At 42.5% G+C, this 23,835-nt stretch overlaps 2 protein-coding genes across 4 annotated transcripts in view; both read left to right on the top strand.

The window, feature by feature from the left end:
• Positions 1 to 2,603: 2,603 nt before the first annotated feature.
• STRAP (serine/threonine kinase receptor associated protein) lies at positions 2,604 to 11,396 on the top strand. The gene is made up of 10 exons (XM_063358701.1): positions 2,604 to 2,841; positions 4,295 to 4,430; positions 5,173 to 5,254; positions 5,511 to 5,583; positions 6,240 to 6,336; positions 7,733 to 7,870; positions 8,447 to 8,583; positions 9,339 to 9,488; positions 10,035 to 10,100; positions 10,440 to 11,396. The coding sequence occupies exons 1-10, from the start codon at positions 2,730 to 2,732 to the stop codon at positions 10,499 to 10,501; spliced, it is 1,053 nt and encodes a 350-aa protein (XP_063214771.1). The 5' UTR covers positions 2,604 to 2,729; the 3' UTR covers positions 10,502 to 11,396.
• Positions 11,397 to 13,178: 1,782 nt separating this feature from the next.
• DERA (deoxyribose-phosphate aldolase) overlaps positions 13,179 to 23,835 on the top strand; it is a 56,157-nt gene continuing 45,500 nt past the window's right edge. The window contains exons 1-2 of one of the 3 annotated variants that reach the window (XM_063358673.1): positions 13,179 to 13,316; positions 23,292 to 23,389. In XM_063358673.1, coding sequence (XP_063214743.1) covers positions 13,286 to 13,316; positions 23,292 to 23,389 — 129 coding nt within the window. In that variant the 5' untranslated portion in view covers positions 13,179 to 13,285. Of the gene's footprint in view, positions 13,317 to 16,512; positions 16,605 to 23,291; positions 23,390 to 23,835 lie in introns of those variants that run through there. The other 2 variants (XM_063358689.1, XM_063358681.1) reach the window with 2 other exon arrangements.

The raw sequence follows: 23,835 nt of genomic DNA, 5'->3' as shown, positions 1-23,835 counted from the left end.
TAGGGACCTAAGAGGAGGGCAATGGCGGAGGAAATGCCAGGGGAGTTGCAGTCAGCCAAAGGCTGTCAGGCTCCAACAGAGGAAAACAGCAGCTCTGAACACAAGCAGAGGAAGCGCAACTGATAGAAATCACTGCATTAGGATGCTGCTCCTCAGCAAGAGCTCGCTGACAATGCCCCATCAGTTCAGCATCCTCTTGTGCTCCTGCTCTGTGTGTACTTGGCCCCTTCCCTTCTCGTCTTTTTGCTTCTGGTTGAAACACTTCCTCAAGAAAAAACTTCTCACTCCACTTGTAGTGGCTCCGCAGCAAAGTTTTTCTCCTTCCCCAACCGCAAATGTGCTTGTATAGTAGTATTTATAAATATAAATTTATATATATTTCTAATTATATATTTATACATGTTATCCATATATATGATATTATTTATATATTTATAAATATCCACATAAACGTGCATGGTAGTATTTCCCCTCCCCATACTCAGTTTCTGAAATGCTGCGTTAGAAATTTCTAATCGGAGTTGGGCTAGAGATGCAGAATGTAGCCCAGAATGTAGAAGGAAAAATGTCCGAGATTTTTTTTGTATTCTTTTTCTGTTAAACAAACTGTCTGACTGAATTATGCAGGATATATCCTAAGTTAGGGACAAACTTCAGAGACTTTCAATTATTATGTTCTGTCTTGGCATTAAAGACTTGATTTAAGAAAAAATGCAGATAGCTTTACTTTCAGTATTATTTCTTTATGCCTTTAATCATGTTTCCCGAAGATAATAAAGGTCCCCCCTGCTTTGCAGAATTGCAATTTAAGAAGTCGTATCCTTCTGTATCACTGTTAAACCTAGACTCTAGAGGCCTAATTCCTATACTTCTTGTCCAGCCATGTGGCTGTACTATTACTGTACATAGGAATGGAAACATGTTCAGAGCTGAAAGCAAAAATAAGTTAGTTTCTGGAAGTGACTGTCTGGTATCGTCCAGGAGAGCTACCAGGTGGGAAATGAAGCCAGAGAGGCTGTGGCTGGCGCCAGCAGGGAAGTGCCAGGCTCTAACTGGGAATCAATCAAGTACCCACTGCTGGCATCAGACACAGGCACCGCATGGGATCAGTGCTCACGTAATCGTCTACATGCTTATACTAAGTCCACCTACCAGCAGATTTGTAACTTTTGTAAAACTGGGCAGTAGCTGATAACAATCAATCCACAGGTTTCTACCCAGCACAATTATTTTCCTCAGGATGAAACAGAGCTGTTAGCAGCACAATCCCTAACGTCTGCACAGGTCCCACAGTAGTCCCTTTTGAAGGATCTGGCTTTAGTGACACCCGACACATCCCTTACTAGACTTTTCCACGTTCCTGCAGCACATGAAAAACTTAATTCATAATACTACTCCACAGTTTTGGTGGGCCTAGTGGGATTTTTAACATAGTCTAGATTTTATAGGTTTCACATCTTGACGATTGTTCTCCTTTTCTGATTTTCAGCTACCTACTGGCAAACTAGAAATATTTTTGCCATTGTCTGCCTGTTACAGATTTTGTGTCTTCCTAAGTGGATGACATATTCTTGCTTTATGCAGGTGGAAAATCATGCTCCAATTTAACAGAACACAAAATCAAACAAAAGCTATGAAATCATTAAACTTCCCTAAATACAATCTTTCCCTTCTTTCCATTCCTCAATACTGAATTTTAAGCAGGTAACTTAAATTTAATGCTAAGTTTTTACCTTTACTGACTAGGGTTTGTTTTTTTTCACTCAAAAACTTTATAACATAAGTTATCAGAAGAGGGTTTTCAAATGCAAACCCAAGCAGCACTGCTAACTAGGAGACGTAATTCTACATACGGCTGCATCTACGGCATCTGCAAATGCCATCTTTAGATGCTTCTGAGAACCAGTCTGGACACAACTATCAGCGTGGCTCCCGTCTCTTATGCAAACCCAGGTGAGCTTTGCTATGTAGCCCTAGGTCCTTACATCCCCTTAAGTCCATCTTCCCACCACCTCCCCAGCTGGAAAAGGCTCATCAGATGCTGCAGTGAGCCGCGAGGGAAACTAGCTCTAGAGAAAACGCGGTGCTTCGTTTGCTGGTGGTTTAGGCGCCCGAAGAGAGCAGAGGAGCACCACGAGGGAACAAAGAACTCGTGAAGAGCTGCGCAGCGCCATGACAGCACTGCCCTGCATTTATGCGAGACCCCAACTATTGAAAAGCAAGTACAAGGCTGGGGCTTGCAGCAACTGCCTCGTCAAAATCCAGGCACGCTGAGGAGCCCTGGGCCCTACCCTCGGGCCAGGAAAGCATCATTCCTTCAGGAACCGGGACGAGGGAAGAGAGAGCGCGGTTGTCCCCTCCGCGGAGAAACGCCGCGGTGGCAGAGGCCATTAGGAGGAGTTCATCGGGCGCAGGGCGGGCTGAGGACTCAGGGCCAGGCGCTCAGTCAGGCAGCGGAGCCCCCATCGCCTCTCGGTGCTGCTGCGGCAGCGAAGAGACCCCGCCGCCACAGCTCCCCACAACCCCACACCGCCCTGGCGCCTGCGCCTGACAGCGCTTCCGGCCGCGCACCCGCCGGCTGGACGTAGCTTCCGCTCCGAAGCGTTTCCGTTCCGTCATTTCCTCCGCCGCCGCGATCGTCGTTTCCTGCCCGGCCGGAGGGGACTCGTGTCCCTTCACAGGCTCCGTGCGCGTCCCGCCGCCGCCACCCCCTGCTCCCCGCCGCCGCCATGGCCATGAGGCAAACCCCGCTGACGTGCTCTGGGCACACGCGGCCCGTGGTGGACCTGGCCTTCAGCGGCGTCACCCCCTACGGCTACTTCCTCATCAGCGCCTGCAAGGGTGAGCGGCGGCGGGGGGCGGCCGGTCTCACCGTCCCCCTCGGGTTAGCCTGCCCAGTGGAGGTGCCCTCGGCCTCGGGGGAGCGGGGGGGTCCGGGTGGGGAGCAGGGGGTGGGCCGCGCCGCGCCTCCGCCCCGCGGCTCGTCAGGCCGCGCAGCGCCGCGCCTGCGTGAGGGGGGTGTTGCTGGGGGGGGAGGGACGGGGGGTGGGGGGGGGACTGTGCTGGGGAGCCCTGTTCGGCCAGCGAAACGCTGGTACGCGGAGGGCCACACCGTCTGACGGTGTTACCGAATGAAAAAAAAGGGAGCGGGCAGCTGATTTTCGTGGTGTTTAATGAGTGGGTTAGCCTGGGGTGGGGGTGGGGGGTGTTTCATAGCCCGTGTTTGACCGGTTTGGATCTAAACTGGGGACGGGGGAGGAAGCCTCGAAAAGACTTATTTTTAAGACGGCCCGTTTGTATTGTCTGTGCACATGTGCTGTCTATTTTTAAAGGAGCTCCCGTTTAACCAGGGCAGCTGCTTTGCTGGACGTAGAATGATGATGTCCACCTCCTTTCCCATGAGAACTCACTCCTCCTTATGTGAATAGCATTTCCCCTTCATACATAGACTCATAGAATGGTTTAGATTGGAAAGGACCTTAAAAATCATCTAGTCCAACCCCCTGCCATGGGCAGGGACACCTTCCACTAGACCAGGTTGCTCAAAGCCCCAGACAGCCAGGCCTTCAACACTTCCAGGGACAGAGCCTCCACAAGTTCTCTGGACAGCCTGTTCCAGTGTCTCACCAGCCTCACAGTAAAGAATTTCTTCCTAATATCTAATCTCCATCTATCCTCTTCCAGTTTGAAGTACGTATACGTGTATATGTTAGTCTTATGTATGTATTCATACGTTGAAAAGGACATTGCTTTCTGCCTTGGAGTGCTTCCTGTTCAACTCTACATCTTCTTGTGTGAACAACTTTTTGATAGCCTCCCAGAAAAAATAATCACAGGAAAAGCTTTCTGTTTAGTCTTTACAGCATCTTTGTATGTGTTTGAAACACATCTCATTACAAGCACAAGAATTATTATTTCTGAGTGCTGTTGGCCTGAAAATATTGTTCCAAAGTAAAGGAAAAAACAAAACCAAAAACACAAACCCCTGTTCTGCCTGAAAAAAAACCTGAGTAAAAATAAAACCTAGGTGAAGTGCTCCTTTTTATCTCCCTTCTACCTTAACACAAATGGAAAGAAAACTTTTATTTCATTTGGAGCGGTATTTTAATGTCTGTACAGTTTTAGATGCATGTGCCAAGTACAGCTGCATATGTAAGCTCTTCAGCAAAACTCTTACAAAGAATAGCTTCATACATTATGTGGCATTTCCACATGCTGGTGCAAGGCGATCTTTTTGTAAAACAGCTTCCTTTTTTTATCATGTTACCTGAATATTGGTTTTGTTTTTGTGAAGATGGTAAGCCTATGCTGCGTCAGGGCGACACAGGAGACTGGATTGGCACGTTTCTAGGTCATAAAGGTGCTGTTTGGGGTGCTACTTTGAATACAGATGCCACTAAAGCAGCTACAGCAGCAGCAGATTTTACAGCGTAAGTGATTAACTGTCTTTGAAGTTTATAGTGCTCTTAGGTGACATGTAGCTGTAGTTAATTACTGATTCATTTGTTTTTCTTTAGTAATTGTTAGCTTATTTATGGTTAACCAAGTTAAAACTAAGACTTTTGGGTTCTTGAAAGCAGCTACAGTTAATTCCCTCCCAGTGAACAACTATGCTTGCTTCTTGATAAATATACTTAATTACCATACCGGTTTGCTAGAATAACATTTATAACCAGCCCTGATCTCTGGCACTGTAGTTATACCAGAGTTGAAAGAGTGATATTTTTTTTTTTATTTTGGTTCTACCAGTTATTCTGTTCTTATTACATGAAAACTTGTGAAAATTCTAGTGAATTATTTCTTTGATGTTTTTTGTTGTTTGTTTGTGCTGTTTGCAGCGTATATTAATATTTGGCAAGTTGAATCTTGTTAGTAGAGAGCAATCTTTATTTAGTTCCAGAGAAGAACTTGTCTTAAAACTAAAATGCTGATTAGTCTACATTATTCTGAAGAAGAGGATAAAGGAAAATGGTGGGTTAGTACCAAAAAAAGCTTAATTAAAAGCATAGAAAGTATTCTCATTGACTAACTGGGTCATAACTTTTAAGAATGTATCATTTATGATGAAATATTATAATGGTGTCTGGAAAGATTGCTTACAAACTAATCTGACTGTTCAGGTTGATTTGTCCTGCTGCTACTAAAACAGAAATGTTTTTTCTTGCTGTTTAGCAAAGTGTGGGATGCTGTGTCAGGCGATGAACTAATCACATTGGCTCACAAACACATTGTCAAAAGTGTGGATTTTACACAGGTATGAAAAACCTTTATACCTTTTTCACCAGGGAAGCTCTTGAGTATGTTTTGCGCTTAGTTACTCTTCTGCGTTTTGTGTGTGTATCTTAACAGGCAAATAATCTAGTATACTGCTTCTAGTTTTTAAGATCATAACTTAAATGTAATAAGTGAGTTAGAGGCTGTCTGAGAGAAAGAACTGTTATTTTAAGACTCACAGGTGAAGGCTGGTATTTTGATTCAAAAGAGTTGACCCTTTATAACTTCTGTTTCAGGATAGCAATTATCTGTTAACAGGTGGACAAGATAAACTGTTGCGTATCTATGACTTGAGCAAGCCAGAAGCAGGTGAGTCTGGTTTTAGAACTGATTCTTGCTTTTTGGAATTAAACAAAAGTTATGAAATTAAGAGCTGATTTCTGCTATGAATCACAAAAGATTAAGTTGTGGATTGTTTTACAAATGTAGTGTCTATAGCCTTTTGTTATAGTAAGATGATCTGTATGTTTTAAGTTTACACTTTTACAAGTGAATTAAAGTTTATCTATAATGGACTTCAAAGGTAGCACGTTTCAGTTAAATGTAGACTCACTAGAATTAGATCTAATAATTAAAATTTAGTCATCTGAAAGAAAAAAGACTCCACATACTTAAGTATGTTTAAATTCATGTTGATACTGAGCTACTGATGATTGGTATGAAGCTAGAGAACCTTGATGTTAAATTAGTGAAGCTTTTTTTATTTACGCAATCAGATACCCAGTTTACATTTATCCTGTTTCTGAAATAAGATCTACGGAAGCTTTTTTTTATTTAGGCAATCAGATATTCAGTTTACATTTATCCTGTTCCTGGAATAAGATCTACAAATAAGTCATAAGTGCTTGAAGTAATTTTATGGTTTCTAGTAAATGGAAATACATATAGCTTAAGAAAGCTCCTAGACTGCTGCATGATATTTTCATTTTTCTTAGATGTATTAAAATATTTGGCTTTATTTTAAGAACCTGATGTTGTCAGTGGACATACTTCTGGCATTAAAAAGGCTTTATGGAGCAGTGATGACAAACAGATTCTTTCAGCTGATGATAAAACTGTCCGGTAAGAAAAAGTAACTTTCAGTTTTCCAAGAAGTTTACTTTTATGTATTGTCGTAGTCTATGTGAGAAGATAGTTATGTTTTGTTGGTAAAGGATATAAGTAACACAGGTTATTTGATGATAGATTATTATAGCTGCATGCCCAGTACAGTTCTTTTCTGCTGTTAGAGATGTAACTTTTGTTATAATTCTAATTTACCCCATAAATGTGTCGTCTCTGCTAGGAAGAGGTGGTCTTTGAGAAATGCATAGTAGAATAAATTTATGCTTTTCATAATCCTAGGGAAGATGAATTTATAGATGTCAGTACTGATTGTGCTGAGGTATTGCTGCTTTGTCTTCTGCCTTTCAGCCTTAAAAGATGCAGAAGGCATAGGCCGCTGTCTTCTCTGGGAAGAGTGTCTGGAAACAGTGCACTATTGATAGACAGAGACCTCTTTCTCTGCCATGCTGATAAATTGAGTAGGCTTTAGTGTTTTTATAAGATGGCTCATCCAGTTACAGTTAAGTGTTTTGCTTACTTTATGCCAAATTGGTATGAGATGTACTGAAACCTGCTGGGGTGATGAATTCATAAAGACCCTCCCTCAGACTAAGTTGTCCAGAAAAGATGTGCCTTACTGCTTCCTCAGCTTTCTGGCTGATATGACCAGTGTCATCTCACGCCTAGCTGTCTCACCATTCTTATATTTATGGCGCAAAGGAGAGAGACATAGAATGGTCTTTTCTGCTTTGTGGAAAGAAGGATGGGAGGGTGAAGTCGCTGGTGCAGTTTCCTTTCAGCTCCAGTTCTTTTCAGTTTCCAAGTGTTCAAGATAGGCAAGAGCCTGGTTGTCTTTATTTTTCTCTGAATTGTAGAAATAGAAATGCATCTGTCAGCTAATGAACAAAGTTTCTTACCATGTCATAGCAAAACAATTTCATTTCATTTCCATTTAGATAGCTCTTGCGCCTCTGGGTAGGAGACTATATTATCTTAAATGAATCTCTGTTCTTTGTATAAATTGGCATTAGTACCTCTTTGCCTTGTGAGGTAAAAAGGCAGAATGGAATCTTTAAGCCTTACTTCTAGAAAGCTGTATTGCCCAGGAGACTTGTAACAAGGTTTTTAATCTCTAAGAGAATCCTGGAGTAGTTAAATAGCATGTGTACTGTTTAACGTTGTTGCATTAAGCTTCAAAAGTAGCAGTATTTTAAAGTAAGCATGACTTCATTCTCACCTAGGCAAAGTTTTAAGATAAGGAAGCCACCGAATGCCTGAAGTACCTGTGGAATCAAACCACATTCTTTGTTAGGTGGCTTTTTTGATTCAGATTTTGCCATGGATGGAAGGTGAAAATTGTTTGATTTGCTGAAGTAATCTGAGAGTCTTTTTTTCCTTTTTGTTTCCTCCTAAGCCTCTGGGACCGGAGTACAATGACCGAAGTGAAGGCACTAAATGTTGCAATGTCAGTGAGCAGCATGGAGTATGTTCCAGAAGGACAGATACTTGTGATAACCTATGGGAAGACTATTGCTTTTCATAGTGCAGAAACGTGAGTCCAAAACACAGAATTTTTGCAGGTTGAGTAATGGGCTTGTTTATGGGTAAAAATTGACTGTACGAGGCCAAAATCATGAAGTTGTCAGAACTGGCATTAGTGGACATCTTTGCTTGCCATCTTGTCAGAGGCAGAGTGTGATACAACTACCCTCTTCTAAAATAGTGAACCGTAACTGTGTATAAGATGCTAAAGGTTTGGTGCCATTTTCATATTTCACGCTAATTGTAATTGTGGTTAAATAAGTTTCATCCAGGGTTCACTTCAGTGCTTTTCAGAGACCTAATCATTTGTACATCTCTACGATGTTTTAAGAAAGTGGGTTACACACATAAAAGTAGTGTTCCAGAAAGTAGTTCTGAATATGCGACCTTTTGTTTTGCTTATTCTGAACTTGTTTCTAACTTGATGAGCGTGATTTGCAAGTATAAAAACTTGTTTCAGAAGCTGTGTGTGGGTGTCTTCTGTTTTTCTTAAAAGCACTTGTGATTAGTAGAGTCACAGTTTCTTTGCTCTCAGGATGACTTTTTTTTTTTCAATGAACTTTGTTAACAAACTTTTTCCCCTCAGTCTAGAGCAGATTAAATCATTTGAAGCACCTGCTACAATCAATTCTGCATCACTTCACCCTGCGAAAGAATGTTTGGTTGCAGGTGGTGAAGATTTTAAACTCTATAAATATGACTATAATACAGGAGAAGAATTAGGTATGTTTGTCTTCTGTAATCAAAAGTGAGTTCTGAAATGGGTGTTAGATTAATGAAATAATGACTAATAAATGAAACTGTATACTCACGTAAGGTCTTAGCATACCATGCTGTGCAAGAGGATGGAGAGGTATATTATCAGTTAAGCATTTTTTTTCCTGTCTCAGTATACCTAACATTATTCTTCTAGAACAATTAAAGCCTGCATTAAACAGCACTTTGCACCCATTAAAAAAAAAAAATGTTGGCATTCCGTAATTGCTGCAATAGCAAGCTATATGTTAACTTGCGTGTCATGCTATAGCATTTATTACATATGTCTAATGAGTTGCAGCTACTTGCTTTTATGAAAAATGTGATATGTTTGTAGTGGTCTTAGTATTGGCCAAATATATTTAAAAAAAAGTGTATTTTAAAGTTGGTCTCTTGATGCTGTCCATGTTTAAAATTGTATGTGTGTGGAGTGAGGGGTTGAAGGAACAAGAGCATGTGTATTCCATGCTACTGGCTTGCTTTGTAGTTTTGCCTTGAGTAAATAAGCACCTGTTTTCTTGCAGTTAATAAAACATTAATATGTTATGTAAATTTGAGATTGCTGATTTACCAATTAATAGAAGCTTTGTTTTGCGTCAGAAGTTAAATGCTGAGAAAGCGCACCCTCAGTATTTTTTATTGTCTTCTGATCAGTTTTCACTAATTAATTTCAGTTACTCACTGAAATTTGAAATTAATGCTCTTGGTATGTTCTTTTATAGAATCTTACAAAGGACACTTTGGTCCAATTCACTGTGTGAGATTTAGCCCTGATGGAGAGTTATATGCAAGTGGCTCTGAGGATGGTACACTAAGGCTGTGGCAGACAACAGTAGGGAAAACCTATGGTCTTTGGAAGTGTGTAGTTCCTGGTAAGTGTCCGCTTCTTCCTGGTGCAACTTGACTGCTTCTCGGGCACTTTTAAAGTAATATCTATTGTAAGTGGTAAAAATAATCTGAATTTCATGCAATAACTGTACTGCCTTCTGACGGTCTCTATATCCACTCAAGTCTGTTAGATTTAAGGATTTACTTTTGTAGCTGTCATCTAAGCAATTAACTTCAAGCCTGTAAGCTTATTGAATATATAGACACTTTGTGGATATTTAACAAATAGTCTGATGTATTTTTATGTTAAAGAGCAAGATATATGAAATACCACTTTTATAAATCTTAAGGAGATAAGACTCTCTAGAACGAAGTGTGGATGATAGTTTTATTTTATATTGTACTTCGGTTCTATAGACTTGGGAGGAGAGCTATGTCTAGAAAACTGCAAGTGAGTATTCATTAATGGATTGCTTACCCAGCTGTTTCTCCTCAACGTTAAATTAAGTGGAGATTTTTTTTTTGTTTTTTATTAAGGTGAGTGGGGGGAACTGAAGGTATTGACTGTTTTTTCTCCCTTCTTTCTTCAGAAGAGGAGAATGCAGAAGCAGCAAAAGCAAGGACCACCCTTCCAGGAACTGCAGAGGAGGAAATAGGTAATGCATTCACCTGCCAGCTTCAACTCAGCTAAGTGTTAAAAGATCAGTCAAGATGGTAGCATTCTTTAGTATGGAAGTAGTAGTTTTCCCCCCAGGTACCTTATAACATTTTTCACTCTTCTCAAAAGATCTTTGAGTGCATTTTCCTGAAAATGACTATGTGGTAAGTGTCAGACTAGTGACTAGAGCTGTGCAGACTGAACAGATAGGGGAGAATAACTGGATCAGATTAAATGGGAAAAAAAATTGAATTGGTCTTTAAGCACTCCCTGCAATGTTTCTTTGGTTCTTATATCTAAGGTGAAGTTAAATAATACCCTTTTTATTTAATTGCAGAAGATCTTCCCTCTGAAAACTCAGATTCAGTCTACAGCTCAACTCCTGAAGTCAAAGCCTGATTATTGCAACTGTTATGCGACATATGGACATATGAGACTAAATCAAGTGAACAGTGATAAACAGCAGCCTTCCAGAGTGTGCTCTCTACATAAGGCAAAGATGGGCAGTAATTGATGAGAATGCGGTGGAACTGGCTAGGTGTTGTCTGTAAGAGAACTGAGTATCCAAAAACAAAAAAAAAAAAAAGAAAAGACAAGTAGTAGAGTTTTGCTGTCTTTCTAGCATAACTGCCTACTGTCTTTTCAAAGAAGTGTGCAAGCCAAGATCCAGTCTCTCCAATTTCAGTTAGACTCGTTGTAGTGTGTTTTCGTTATTATGGAGAAGAGGTACAATGGCTTTTACCCCTTTTATTTTTTTTTCTTGGAAGTTGGACAATTTGGCTTTAGTTGAACAGAAGGGATTATGTACTAAAAGTATTTTGTTCGGGTTTTGTTTCATTGTACGCTGCTTCTGAACGTTTAACTGTTTTCAGTTGTCTAAATAAAATGCCTCTCAAAACTCGTATCTTACTGTTGAGCATTGGGTTCATGGAATGGAAAAGCAACCAAGTTAACTACGTAATCCTTTCCAGCGTCTTGGGTTTGTACTAGACAGAGGGAAAGCAAAAAGAATGTTTTAGTGTTGGTACAGAGGGTGGCAAGTTCCTTGATCTGTATAAGCTTTGTGTCTTTTTATTCTTTAAAGTTTGAATGTAAATGTGAGTCTCTAAAATCAAAAGCAGTGAAAACTCCTAAATTAAACATGCTGCCTGAAATATTTGGTTGTACATGAAAATCTCGGAGGTTGGCTATGAATCTGTATAAAGCTTCGGTTTAGTCCTCCAGACTGGATAAAAAAGTTACTCTTTCAAGGTTACAAATACTATTTTCTTCATTAAAGAAAATATTGCCGTTCTTCTACTTGTCACTTCCTTTAATGTTATGCTGAAAAGTTTATGTAATGCACTCCATATGGAAAGGAGAAAAGTTAGAGGTATATTTACTCATGCATATATTTATTTTTTTTATATTCACACTTATCCTTATTGTTCTTTTGGATTTTTCCCTGAGAGTACAGTAATGCTATCATCTTAGGAAAACATGTGAAAACAGGGATTTAAGTTAAATCGTGGACAATTCTGTCTGAACATAAGAAAATACTTTTCCCTCGTGAAGGGCAGTCAAACACTGGAATAGGTTGCCTGGAAAGGTGAATTATCTATTATTGAAGGTGCTCAAAACCCAACTGGACATGGTTCTAGGCAACCTGCTGTAGCTGAGCCGGCTTGAGCAGGTGCTTGGACGGGGTCATTGGCAGAGGTCCCTTCCAGCTTCAGCTGTTGGGGAGTGGGGTGTAGGAAGGAACAGAATGATACCATGAACCGTGGTTTCTTAGTGCAATAGTATTAAGGATATGCTTACTTTATCCCAAAATTGGTTTTGCAGTTATCTATTTGAATTTTACTCTAAAAACAAGCAACTTGCAACCCTCTGCTTTACAGCTTGCTTCAGCTTTACCATTAAATCCATTATGGCTTATGAAGGCTCCAAATCTAGTACTTCAGCCTAGAAGCTGTTCATCTTACAAGCTGAAGAATGTTTGAACGCAACTTGGACGCTCCATGGTGAAACTTTGTGCAGCCTGGGGTTTTTGTGACATGTTTCAAGTAGGCTGTGTAGCGTTTCACAGAGAAGTCTGGAATAGCATCCTTGGATTTCAGAGCTATGACCCTTTCATTGCTTTACGTGACGCTGCTGCGAGTCTCTGGTTTCTTTGCTAGCACTGAGCAAAATAGTGCTTGAGTTGCAAGATGTTTCATCTAAATGAGAATATTAACAGTACGTGAGTTTGTGCCATTACGATGCTGGCAAAAAGCAAGGCCATGAAGTTGTCAGAGGCTTTGGCAGGTGTTAAGAGAAAGCTTTACAAGGTTGGTTTAGAACTCGTGTATGTGTTATACTACCTTCTACGTGAGGCTTCCTTTCAACTAAGAAACTGAGGTGCCTGGCCTCTATCATCAGGATGTCTACTCTGCTCTGGTGAGACCACACCTGGACTACTGCATCCAGCTTTGGAGTCCTCAAGAAGGACATGGACCTGTTGGAGCAGAGGAGGGCCCCAAAGATGATGAGAGGGCTGGAGCACCTCTCCTATGAAGACAGGCTGAGAGAGTTGGGGAAGAGAAGGCTCCAGGAAGACTTTATAGCAGCCTTCCAGCATCTGAAAGGGGCCTACAGGAAAGGTGGAGAGGGATTTTTTACAAGGGCATGTAGTGATAGGACAAGGAAGGGGTAACGGCTTCAAACCGGGTGAGGGTAGATTTAGATTAGGTATCAGGAAGAAATTTTTCACTCTGAGGGTGGTCAGACACGAACAGGTTGCCCAGGGAAGTTGTGGATGCCCCATCCCTGGAAGTGTTCAAGGCCAGGCTGGATGGGGCTTTGAGCAGCCTGGTCTGGTGGGAGGTGTCCCTGCCCATGGCAGGGGGATTGGACTAGATGATCTTTCTTTGAGGTCCCTTCCAACACAAACCGTTCCGTGATTCTATATCCCAGCGATCCCTGTCACAAAGTGGCAGTGGTCTCTCAGGCTCTCACTCCGGAGGCTGAGGGTACTCGGCTGTCTCGTTACCGACAGCTGCGGTGTGCCGGGCTCGGTACCAACGCGATGGCGGCGGGGGCCCACCGTGCCCCGGGGACCGGAGCCCCCCCGCCGCCGCCGCCGCTTCCTGCCCGCGCGGGGCGTGACCGGCGAGGCCGAAGTCTGCCCGCCCCGCCCGGGCAGAGCCGCCGGCAGCGCGGGCCATGGCGGGCCGGAACGCGGGCACCGAGCTGGGTAAGGGGCGGCGGCCTGCGGGGAGGGCCGGCGGGCGCCCCCACCGCGCGGGGCCGTGGAGGCGGGCCGGGCCCCGGCTCCCTCCGGCGCTGCGGAGCCGTGTAGGGGTTCCCGAGGCGGCAAAGCGGGGAGCGCTGGTCGGGCAGGGCCGCCCGGCCCGGCAACGGGCGGAGGAGTGCCGGTGGGCGCCCGGGCGGCGCAGGGGCCGGTCGGCTCCCGGCTGAGGGGCCGGGCCTCCAGCCCCCCCACCCCCGGCTGACCCAGCTCCGCGCTTACGAGCCGGGCTGCTGCGAAGCCTCGCCTTTCTGAACAGCCCAAGCAGGAATCGAGTTACGATTCCTTTGGATCCTTTCACGTACGCTCGTGACATACCGTTCGGGCTCTCTCTTCAACCTGGAGGCCTGCGGGAGGCTTATTTTGCCCTCGGTACTCCAGGTGAAGCAGGAGTTGAGGTTTGCCCGTCGCCTAGGGCCTCCGCTTGGGAGGCTCCAAGCAGGGCGATGGCCGGCGCTGGGGGACTCGGCATCCCTCGTCCTGGCATAAAGCTGGTCCTGGTCCCCTCTCGCGCACCTTTATGGTTCCCACTGAATAAACCTCCCCCCCTTTTCCCCAAAAGGTTCCAGATGCTTTTTATTAGTTGGGTTCTGATTTGTAAACTTGGGACTTTACCTTGCTTTATTGTTCTCCTTCTTCCTTGCTCTCTGAAGACCGATAAGGGTTTTCCAGGTGTTTGCAGGTAGTCTCTGGGCCTGAAAGGTTGCTGTGCCTAAGGTAAGGCAGAGAGCAGCCAAGAAAGGGTTTCTCTGCCATTTCCCAGCCGGAGCTCCTCTTCTGCCTGTTGCTGGGGGTGGGGAAGGGGAAAGGGCTACAGCTTTCTGACTTCTCCACCCAGCGAACCCCAGCTGCAGTGGTGGAATGAATTAAGGTGATGAGCCTTCCTACAGTCTGCCTCTAAGGTATGACAATTTGGTCAATACGAGTTGGTGGAGAATTAAGTGGAGGAGGTCCAGGGGTGGTGTCGTGGAAGACGGGTAGCAAAGAACAGCTGGTGTGGAACAGGGAGACCTCAAAGTTAGCAGGAGCAGAGTTCAGGAGGCCACGGCGTCACGTGGCTACGCTCCTGTCTCTGGCACGAGCCCGGGCCTTTTTACAGAGCTAACGTGCAGCTTAAATGATTAGCCTGTGGACAACTGAAAGTTGACTCTGTTTTCATTCTCCAAACTCCTAAAAGGGAGCTGTTGAGTTGCTCTGTGATGTGCTTATCCGTGGGCTGCTTGCAGGGACAGGTGAGTTTCAGCTGTAGCCATCTGAACAGCATCTTTTTGCTGAAACAAACATGTTAATAATATAGTGGCAAGTCTTCAGTGCCTGTTAGGAAAAAAGGTAGCACAGGAGTTTGCAAATGCATTCAAGTTACTTTAAATTAGGCACGTGTTATGCTTTTTCTTACTGTAAATTTCATCTTACAGTTCACTGTTGATGTGCGTGGGGAGTCCAGAAACTTGAATGTGAAGTTAGTTGTTCAGTTCAGAGAATCACAGAATGGTAGGGGTTGGAAGGGACCTCTGGAGATCATCTGGTCCAACCCCCCTGCCAGAGCAGGGTCACCTAGAGCAGGTTGGACACAAATTCATCCAGGCGGGTTTTCAATGTCTCCAGAAATGGAGACTCCACCATGTCTCTGTTGTGGAGCCTGTTCCAGTTCTCTGTTACCCTCAAAGAAGTTTTTCCTCATGTTGAGATGGAATTTCCTGTGTTCGAGTTTGTGCCTTTTGCCCCTTGTCCTGTCAGTGGGCACCATTGAAAAGATTCTGGCCCTGTCCACCCATCAAACAGTCATCCTCTGACAGACAGGCATACATGTAAGGAAGGCCATGCTGCCAAGTGGGAAATTATTGGAAGAGACAAGCGACTTCACGAACGTTTGACTGGATCTTGCTGTACAACTGTAGTCACGGGAAAAGTATTCAACGTGCAGCAGACTAGCACAACATAATTGTTGGTTTTTTGAAGACACTAAACCAATCTCTCAGTATGATCCAAATATTTTCTATAACTCTTTCTCCTCCCGTAAGTAGCCGTCCCCTGCCCGAGAGACAAAGTCAGCTCATCTTCAAGATTATTAATGGAGAGCACAGAGGGATGGATGTCTTCAGGGCTGCACCATGTGGCCTCTTCCAGCTGCAACTGATTTACTTGGAAAGGCCACTGCCCTCAGCTTATCCGCAGGTACTCGTTGCCATCCCTTCCCAGTGATCTTTGTTTAAATCAGTTGAGGTTAAAAAGAGCTGGGTGAGATGTGCAGGGCAGGTGTAATAGAGGAATGGTGCGGCCACCACCGCGTTTGTATTAAGCGGCAGCATACCTGCTGTGGCTGTTTCTGACAGCTGCCTTGTGCTGGCAGCTTTAGAGGGAGACCTGAATCTCCATGCCACTCACTCTCACACAAAATACACATCTGAAATACATTAAGTGCTATATTTAAATTGCTGTGTCTTACTTAAAGTGCTGTGTGTTAGCTGGTAGCAGTACTCAAGAAGGACATGTTAAACCCTTGCCTTTATCTTTCTTGGTCGCTCTACACGCTACTTCTGTCGCTTAGGCACTTTGGCTTTTGAACATTTTGCCAGCTTGTGCCAGCAGCTTTAACAGTAATTCAGATTATTTGCACTGTATCTCATAGAGCATTTGGTGGATTACAGTTTTCTAAGAGACACCTAATGGTAAAATATCTTTTACTCAAAAATATATTATTCAAATCCTTTTCTCTGTTATTTCTGTGCTTGCTACCTAATGTCATTATTTAAGCAGTACATTTCTGATGCTGCCATTACAGAGCATCTATTTGTTTATCAATGACAAGCCAAACTCTTCTCAAATCATGACATATAATGCTTTCCCACGTGATTTTTTTTTTCTGTAAAATAAATATATTTTTGTAAAAGCCCTTAATTCATCCTTTCTGTTTGTCTGTCTGTTTGTCTTTCTCTGTTCCTTAGTAGAAGAACAAGGTATTTACTTGAAATAAAGAACAGGTACATGTAACACAGATGAAAAGACACTGATTTACATGAACTAGTCAGAGGGTCACTAGTCTAATACACTGATATATTTGCCATCAGAGAGTCATGTAAACCAGGTGGATAAGGAATTTTACGAATTTGTTATTTCACAGGGACTGTTTGCGGAGTCATTCGTGGGTACTCGGGTTGACCACAATGCCTGCAGGGGCTGAAGGGAGTCTGCCTCTCCTGCTTGGCTCCTGATGACTGGAATATAACGGACCAGGTGCTTCCTGTTTTGTCGCTTTTCAGAAAAGCATCAGATGCTACTTCACAACGAAATAGTAAAACACATCAATGAGCATCTGTTTTGTAGTGTAAGCTAGTGGCATACTCCTTCGGTTTAACTGTGGGGATGCAGACCTCTGCCACGTGGGTTTTCTGCTCCCTGCAGATGGAATTTTGATGCAACAACTTCAGAAGTCGTGGAGAAAGGCAGACATTCAGTAAGCTTGGGTAGACCCGGAAAATGGCAAGTAGGATGTTTAAAACCCAGCAGATAACACAGTTGATGATAAATCTACTTTGAGGCTGGTCCTAAGTAGAGTAATGCAGGGGTCTAGCTTGCGACCTCTCCTGTTTAATATTTTCTTTTTCCAATGCTCTAGAGAAGGCGACGTGACAGGCTTGCTCATAAGGTTTGCAGCTGACGCTAAATTAGCCAGATCAGAGGGTTACAAGCAGTCTGGGGAAATGGCTCAATAGGAGCCCAGTGACACCCAGCAGGGCCGAGGGCAGAGCCCTGCCCCCGGGGAGGACGATCCCCGGCAGCCACACGGGCCGGGGCCTGCCTGCCTGGGGGGCAGCTCTGCCGAAAGGCCCCGGGGCCTGGGGGGCGGCAGCTGGGCACCAGCCAGCCCTGCCCCAGCAGCAGAGACGGCCAGTGGCTTCCCAGGCCGTACCAACGGGGACGCGGCCCGTAGATCACGGGAAGGGAGGGATCTGCTCAGCACTTGTTGGACCGTATCTGGAAGACTGTGTCTAGTTTTGTTGCTCCCCGATAGAAGGAAGAGATTGATAAACTGTCACAAGTTCGGCAGAGGGCCACCAAGATGGCCAGGGGCTGGAGCACCTGCCCTGTGAGGAGAGGCTGAGGGAGCTGGGCTGGTTCAGCCAGAGGAGGAGGAGACGGCTTCAAGGGTCCTAACAGCAGCCTGCTCATCCCTACGAGAAGCATATCAAGAAAGCAGAGCCAGGTTCTTCATAGCGTTGCAGGATGGGATGAAGCCAGACAACAGGCTTGTCTCGAGACAGAGAAATTCAGACTGGATATAGGAAAAATGTCTTCATGCAGGACAGTCAGTGGTGGGGCAGGTTGCCCAGGGAGGCTGGGCAGACTCCATCCTTGGGGACTCTCCAAACCCAACTGAATAAAGCCCTCAACAGCCTGGTCTGACCTCAGAGGTGACCCTGCTTTATACAGGAGTTGGGACAAATAACCTACAGAGACCTTCCAACCCGAATTATTCTACAATTATATGGTTTTTTTACCTCTGCATGTGTGTGTATATATATATACACACACACATATGTATTCTGAGTAACGGATAATTAGTTACAGTTGTTTTGCAAAGTATGTTCTTGGATTCTAAAAAAAATACAATTCTATCTGTGTTGCTCAGCCTCTCTAGTTGAAGGGCCAGAAATACGTTCATTATGTTTCAATTGATATTTTTAATTATAGTTGGTATTTCTGAGCCATTTACATGTGAGAGCTAGCCTGTTGGTAAGTGGCATTTAAATAATGAAGCGTTGCATCCCTTTTCAAGACAGCATAATTCTGTTCTAATATATTAATAGCTGGTTTTAGACTGTACTGTGGCTCTGTTTCTTCAGTAACACCTTTTGAATATGCTGGATAATTTTAATCAAATTTGAAGGACAGACAGATGTCTCAGAAATAAGTAAGTTACCGGGTAGAGTGACCAAATTAGTCCCTCTGTTGAGGGTAAGGCAGGCTCCGCTCAGCGATTACATGACTTTTCGTGACATCTTTTTTTTTTGGCTTTATGCAAGTAGCGACGTCCTGCTTTACTCCGTGGTCATAAGGACCGCAACAGGACAGCTGGGTTACTGCTGTGAGGAGAGGTCTCTGGAGCCAGGGAAGAAGCGAGGGAACAGCAGAGGACCTGGACCTGCAGGAAACCAAGTTGTTCTTTAGCTCACTTTCTCAGGAAAGGCTCATCAGTGGTTTTCAAAGTGCTTTGGAGAATACCGTGATCCATTTCATGCGATCCATGGTCAACTTTGTGTGATTTCACTAATGTCGTAAGATAATAGAGCTGATTTCTAGTTCAGGGCTCATGCCTTGGTGTCCTGCTTTGAGTGTCTGAATGCTGATGACTTGGAGACTGAATTTCTCTCATGTAAGGAGGACCCATCTGCAAACAAAACGGATCCGTAGCAAGTGGCACTGTGGGAAAATAACCACAGCTTCTGTCTCTAAGAAACTGAACAATCCCCAGACCTCTAAAGAGCTTACATGCTATGATAACTGTAACAAGACCTGATTCTGAAGCCTTTTCTCTCTCTCCAGTGGCTTTGCTCAGCTCTGCATGGCCAGCTGGGGTCAGCCTGTGTCCAGCTGAATACCTCATTTCTCCACTAAAGGTTCAGGATACGGTTTCACTCGCTTCTCCAGAAATAACAGCTTTCATCACTTCCCTTACCCACTTTATCATGTGTTCACGGTAAGAGCAGGAGCACACATGCCGTTTCTGGCACAGAGGAGGAAATAATCAATTGGGGGGGCAGCTTCTTTTGGGGACAGTGCCTGCCTTAAAATGCTTGTGAAACTACAGCCTCAGGCATTCTTGAGCTTTCTGTTTCACCATCTGAAGGGATGCCATCTACACATTTTTTTTTAAAGCTTCTGAAAAGCTTAGTCTGTTTTATGAGGCATGTGTTAGGTATCTTAGATATTTATGTAATTATACTAATGAAGTGGTTTTATTTATTGTTTTCTGAGGAAATGCTTGGTATTTTTGGATTCATGTTCTTCAAAGAGAGAAGATGAATTTCCTGTTAAGATTTTGAATATGATTTTTTTCAAATGTCTTCAGAGGAAAAAGTAAACTTGAAGAATGATTACAGAATATTGGCTAATTAGCTATAGTGTAACTGCTTTAATTACTTTTATCCCTGAAGCCACATGACTGTGCAGATGACTAGCAGATGACTTATTTAAAAAAAAAAAAAAAGACATGTTCACACTGCAAGGTTAATGAGCCTAATTAAATATAGTTTTCCTTAGCCAGATACTAAATCATAAAGCTTGGGGGAGTTGGGGAGGGGGAGAATCCAAAGGCAGTCAGTTCTATTTCAAATAATGCTTTTATTCTGATTTTTAATGCAAAAAAAAAAAAAAAGAAGCTGGAATTGAGTGGTTTTTCTGAATACAGACACTTACATTTAAAGATTTGGTAAGACCTCACATGGCAAACTTTGAAAGTCTATTTAGAGGCAATTACGCTGAGACATATTTGTTTTCACTTGCCCACTGTTTTAATTAATGGAGAAGTGGGCTTGAATAAAAGGTCTGTGTTAGATAGAAGTCTCCATCTGCTGCTGCATATTACCAGAACCTTTGTCCTTCCTCGCTGTGTGTTTTTTTCATTACACCAGTTTATTTCCTTTAGTAAGATGCATAATGTCTCGCATTAAGTTGTACAGGCAGGATGGAGTTCTGATCTTTTTAATTCTTTTAATTATTTCTTTTTAAGTTTTCTGCCTTTGCTTTGGACAGTGGTTTAATATCCCGCCTTCAAAAATATACTTGGAGATACAAATTCTATGGTCTTTCAAGGAAACTTACATCTCGGGCACAAAAATTAGATATTGCACCTTATTGAGTTGCCACGTGTCAGCTACCTTCCTGACTAGTCTGGAGTTATTAAAAACAGAAGGTAAAGTGTGTTCCTCACTGAAAAGGGCTTAAGCCAATGAATTTCTTCATATTTGCAAAGAACTATTTCAGCTATTGCTGATCAGCTGATATATGATGACTTTCATGGGTGACTGAGCAAAGATGAGTTAGCAGAAGTGGTAGGTTTTCTTTTCACTTCCACTATTCTTCCCCCTCTTTTCTCCCATTGATTTGTGAGTTTCTTAAACATTACTTCCCCAATTCTCTGCCTGCCCCACGAAGGGCATTACTTATGACTATTTCTTTTAAACTAATCTAGTGCGAAGTGCTCCCTTTCCTGCAGAGATTACTCAGACCTTCTGAGAAGCTATGCTCTCAAGTCAGGTAGGGGCAGATACAATAACAGTATGTTTCTACCAAAGTCCAGCACAAGCTGAATCTGACTGAATCTACGCCAAATAATAAGTAATGAAGGGTTAACCTACTAATGGGGGAAATTTTAGTTCTTTCATTTAAATTCAGGTTTATGCCCCAAGAACCAAGAAGATGAAAATTTGCCATGTTTAAACAACTGGATGCTGTCTCCATAGTCTTCCTAACTCTTCTACAGAAGGCAGTAGTTATAAATTAATTATTTAGTTGGATTTCTTGGTTGTTTTTCATAATGTAGAAAGAATAGTTTAGGGAAGAGTAACTGAAGCTTCTGGATCCGTATTATAGAGCAAGAAGTTGAGTCCCTCATCTAAACTGCTTGCTTTCATTTTATCACGTTTTCGAAAGGGGCTGAAAGGTCACCGTACACCCAGTAGGGTTCAAAAGTTGTCTTGTTAAATTGGATTATGATTAAATGATTACACGTGAGCACTTGGCATATAGTAGGAGAATCACAGCACAGAGTTTGCGTTTCCTTCATTTATTTATTTGTTTGTTTTTTCCCACCCTGTGGACTTTGTCTATTATTGCCTATAATGCCCCCATAGGAAGGGTTGCACGCTCTCTGCTGATCACCTAGGAGGCTCAACTTTAAAGCAACTGTGGAGGCTGTAGAGGGTTCGCTAGCTTATATTTCAGCTGTCTGTGTTTATAAGGTTTGCATTTATCGATATTCAAAAAGAAGGAAAGTTTTAGTCATGGGTTATGTAGCAATAGCTTTTCTCACTTGCTTTCTACATGTCAGTTGAGCTTCTTGCTCTTGAGCCAGAATGAATAAGCCTGTAGCTTTGAAAGTGGAGAGAAGTATTGAGGGTTTGTTGTTCAACTGGTTTGCAACTTTGCAAGCTCTTCCTTTTCTTTGTCTCCATACAGTGAGACTGATGCTGAAGTCTTACAGAAATTAAATTCCTTAGGATTCCTTTGAAATTCCTTCTTTGGTTTAACTTCTTTTGCTTTTGGCCAACATTTTGACCTTGCGGGTACTGCTCATTTAATTACTTGGATGTGGTAATAGAAAAGTGGTAGCAAGGTGGCTTACTGTGCTGTGTTTCATGCCTTTGTCTTGCATTTCCACTGAGTCATCTTTGCCCTAAATTGGTTTTTCCAGAGCTTTTTGTAAGTCTAATTAGGAAAACAAGCTTACATTTACAAATACTTAGCTAGCATATTCGTTCTGCACTTTTTTTGGCTACTAAAAAAAAGTAGGAAGATAAAAATTTGAGGATAAGATTTCTGTACAAAATCAGGGATTTTGACTATCGCCTTTTTTTAAAGTTTTAAACCTTTTTTAATCAGTGTGCTCGAGGGAAATGCAAGTCTAGTACGGTAGTGAAGAAGAGTCATAGAGATGAGATGCCCTTAATAAATTAAGTCACCCAGAATTATTATGTCTTAGTATCTGAGCCCGTGTCCGTACACTGACCTTAACTGATAATGGTGTCTGATGATTGATGGTGGTGATTTGCTGATGATTGGTTTTTAATGATTGTTCATGTTGTCTTCAGAGTATTTTCATGGATTGCTTATATGATTAGGATTTAAAAGAATTATCTATGTTTTGGCATATGAGAGATTTTAAAGATGATCTGATTTCTTTTTGCTGTGTACTACTTTTAGAGGTTTGTATTTATTAACATTCAAAATTACGCTTTTGGATTGTCACACTAAGCAGAAATTCCAAGATTCAAGGGCCTGAATCCTCGTTCTCCTTTATCAGTCAGTTACCCTTTGTTAGGCAGTGGCAATTTTTGGTACTTGTGCTTTTAGACATTTACATTATGTTAGTAAATGTTGAGTATCTGCTTCTCTTTGGGTCTGGTTATTGTTTATGGATACTGAAACTCATTGAAGTTTTGACCCAGGCTGTGTCTCCAGTGGGCATTTGAAGGAATTCACATGTTGAAGGTGTTGCCCTGAATCCTCCAGGGTGCTTGGCAAGGTGAGCACTTTGCAGGCTGGCATGCATCTCAGCAACTTCCAGGCAGACATGTTGCCCAGGAATTCGGTGCTTTTGGAAACTTTGCGGTTAGTCAGGCCCTTGTAGCAAATTCAGTAAAATTAGGTCTAGACAGTAACAACTCAAATGCTTTGTTATGCAAGGGTCTGTCCAGAGGTTTTGGTGATTGTGTGGGGTACAGTTCCTGTAAACAAAGGTTCACACACACAAAAAATGCTGTTGTGTCCTGGGTGCCAGCAAACAAGCAAAGGACTGAATAAATGTTACTATATTCTGGAATCAAGAAATAAATCAACAAGTAATGGCAGTTGGCTGTTTTGTGGTTTTTTTTTCATATGCTTCGTATATAATAAACCTCATAGTCCAGGACTCATAGTGTCTCTCAGCAGTAAGTTAATTCAGTTGTAATGGCAAACAAAACCTGCTGTATGAAAAATCCAGTTCACAGATTATACCCTAACAGAAGTTAATGCTATTATGATATTTTGGATTGGTGATGAATACATAATAAATATGTCCCTTAAAAGGACATAAAAGCACAACATGCTGTTCAGAGATCCCAAACCAAGCTACAACTTTCTTCTGACGTCCCACACTGTATATTAAAAGAACACAGAAAAAGCTGAGACTTCTTTTTTTTCTTTTTTTTCCCACCCCAGAACTTGGCTGGATCTCAAAAGTGCATGTGAATCGACCTGCGGTTGTGAGGCATGCAGAACGAATTAAAAAATGGAGAACCGTGAAAGGTAATTGGCAAGTAAGTGCTCTTTTTATGCATTCTGTTCCTGTATTTTTAAAGCAGTCACTCTCCCTCTCCAGGCTGCAATATTGAATTTTTTTCAAGATGCATGTAAACTTAAAAGATGTGCTTGTCCATGTCTTATTTTAATAATTTGTATTTGATGATGATGGGATGGAATAAGGCGATGCATTTATCCAAACAAGTTAAAAACCTTATAACTCATGAGTGGCAAAACCGCAAATGAATTTAAGTCATCTTTATTCATGAGCGGATTAAATTGTATATTACTATCCCACCACATTTATTCTGTTTCCCAGACAGACGTTTCTGCACGCTGCCTTCTTATTTTTTAATTTTAAGGCTGTAAGATATGATCGTGGTCCCTGCCAAGTTTGACCTACCTGGATGATTTTTCTTTACTTAAACATCCCCAACATGTGTGATTTCTTTGCTTAACTAGT

Source organism: Chroicocephalus ridibundus, chromosome 1, assembly GCF_963924245.1.
Source record: "Chroicocephalus ridibundus chromosome 1, bChrRid1.1, whole genome shotgun sequence".
NCBI classification, from domain to species: domain Eukaryota; kingdom Metazoa; phylum Chordata; class Aves; order Charadriiformes; family Laridae; genus Chroicocephalus; species Chroicocephalus ridibundus.
Note: the sequence above shows the minus strand (reverse complement) of the source record. Positions and strands in the feature narration are given on the sequence as shown.

What these genes read in the sequence shown, in the direction of transcription:
- STRAP (XM_063358701.1), top strand. Translation starts at nt 2,730, where the DNA reads ATGGCCATGAGGCAAACCCCGCTGACGTGCTCTGGGCACACGCGGCCC. An exon ending in CCTCATCAGCGCCTGCAAGG is followed by an intron (nt 2,842 to 4,294) that starts GTGAGCGGCGGC and finishes GTTTTTGTGAAG; the next exon opens with ATGGTAAGCCTATGCTGCGT. An exon ending in TAATACAGGAGAAGAATTAG is followed by an intron (nt 8,584 to 9,338) that starts GTATGTTTGTCT and finishes GTTCTTTTATAG; the next exon opens with AATCTTACAAAGGACACTTT.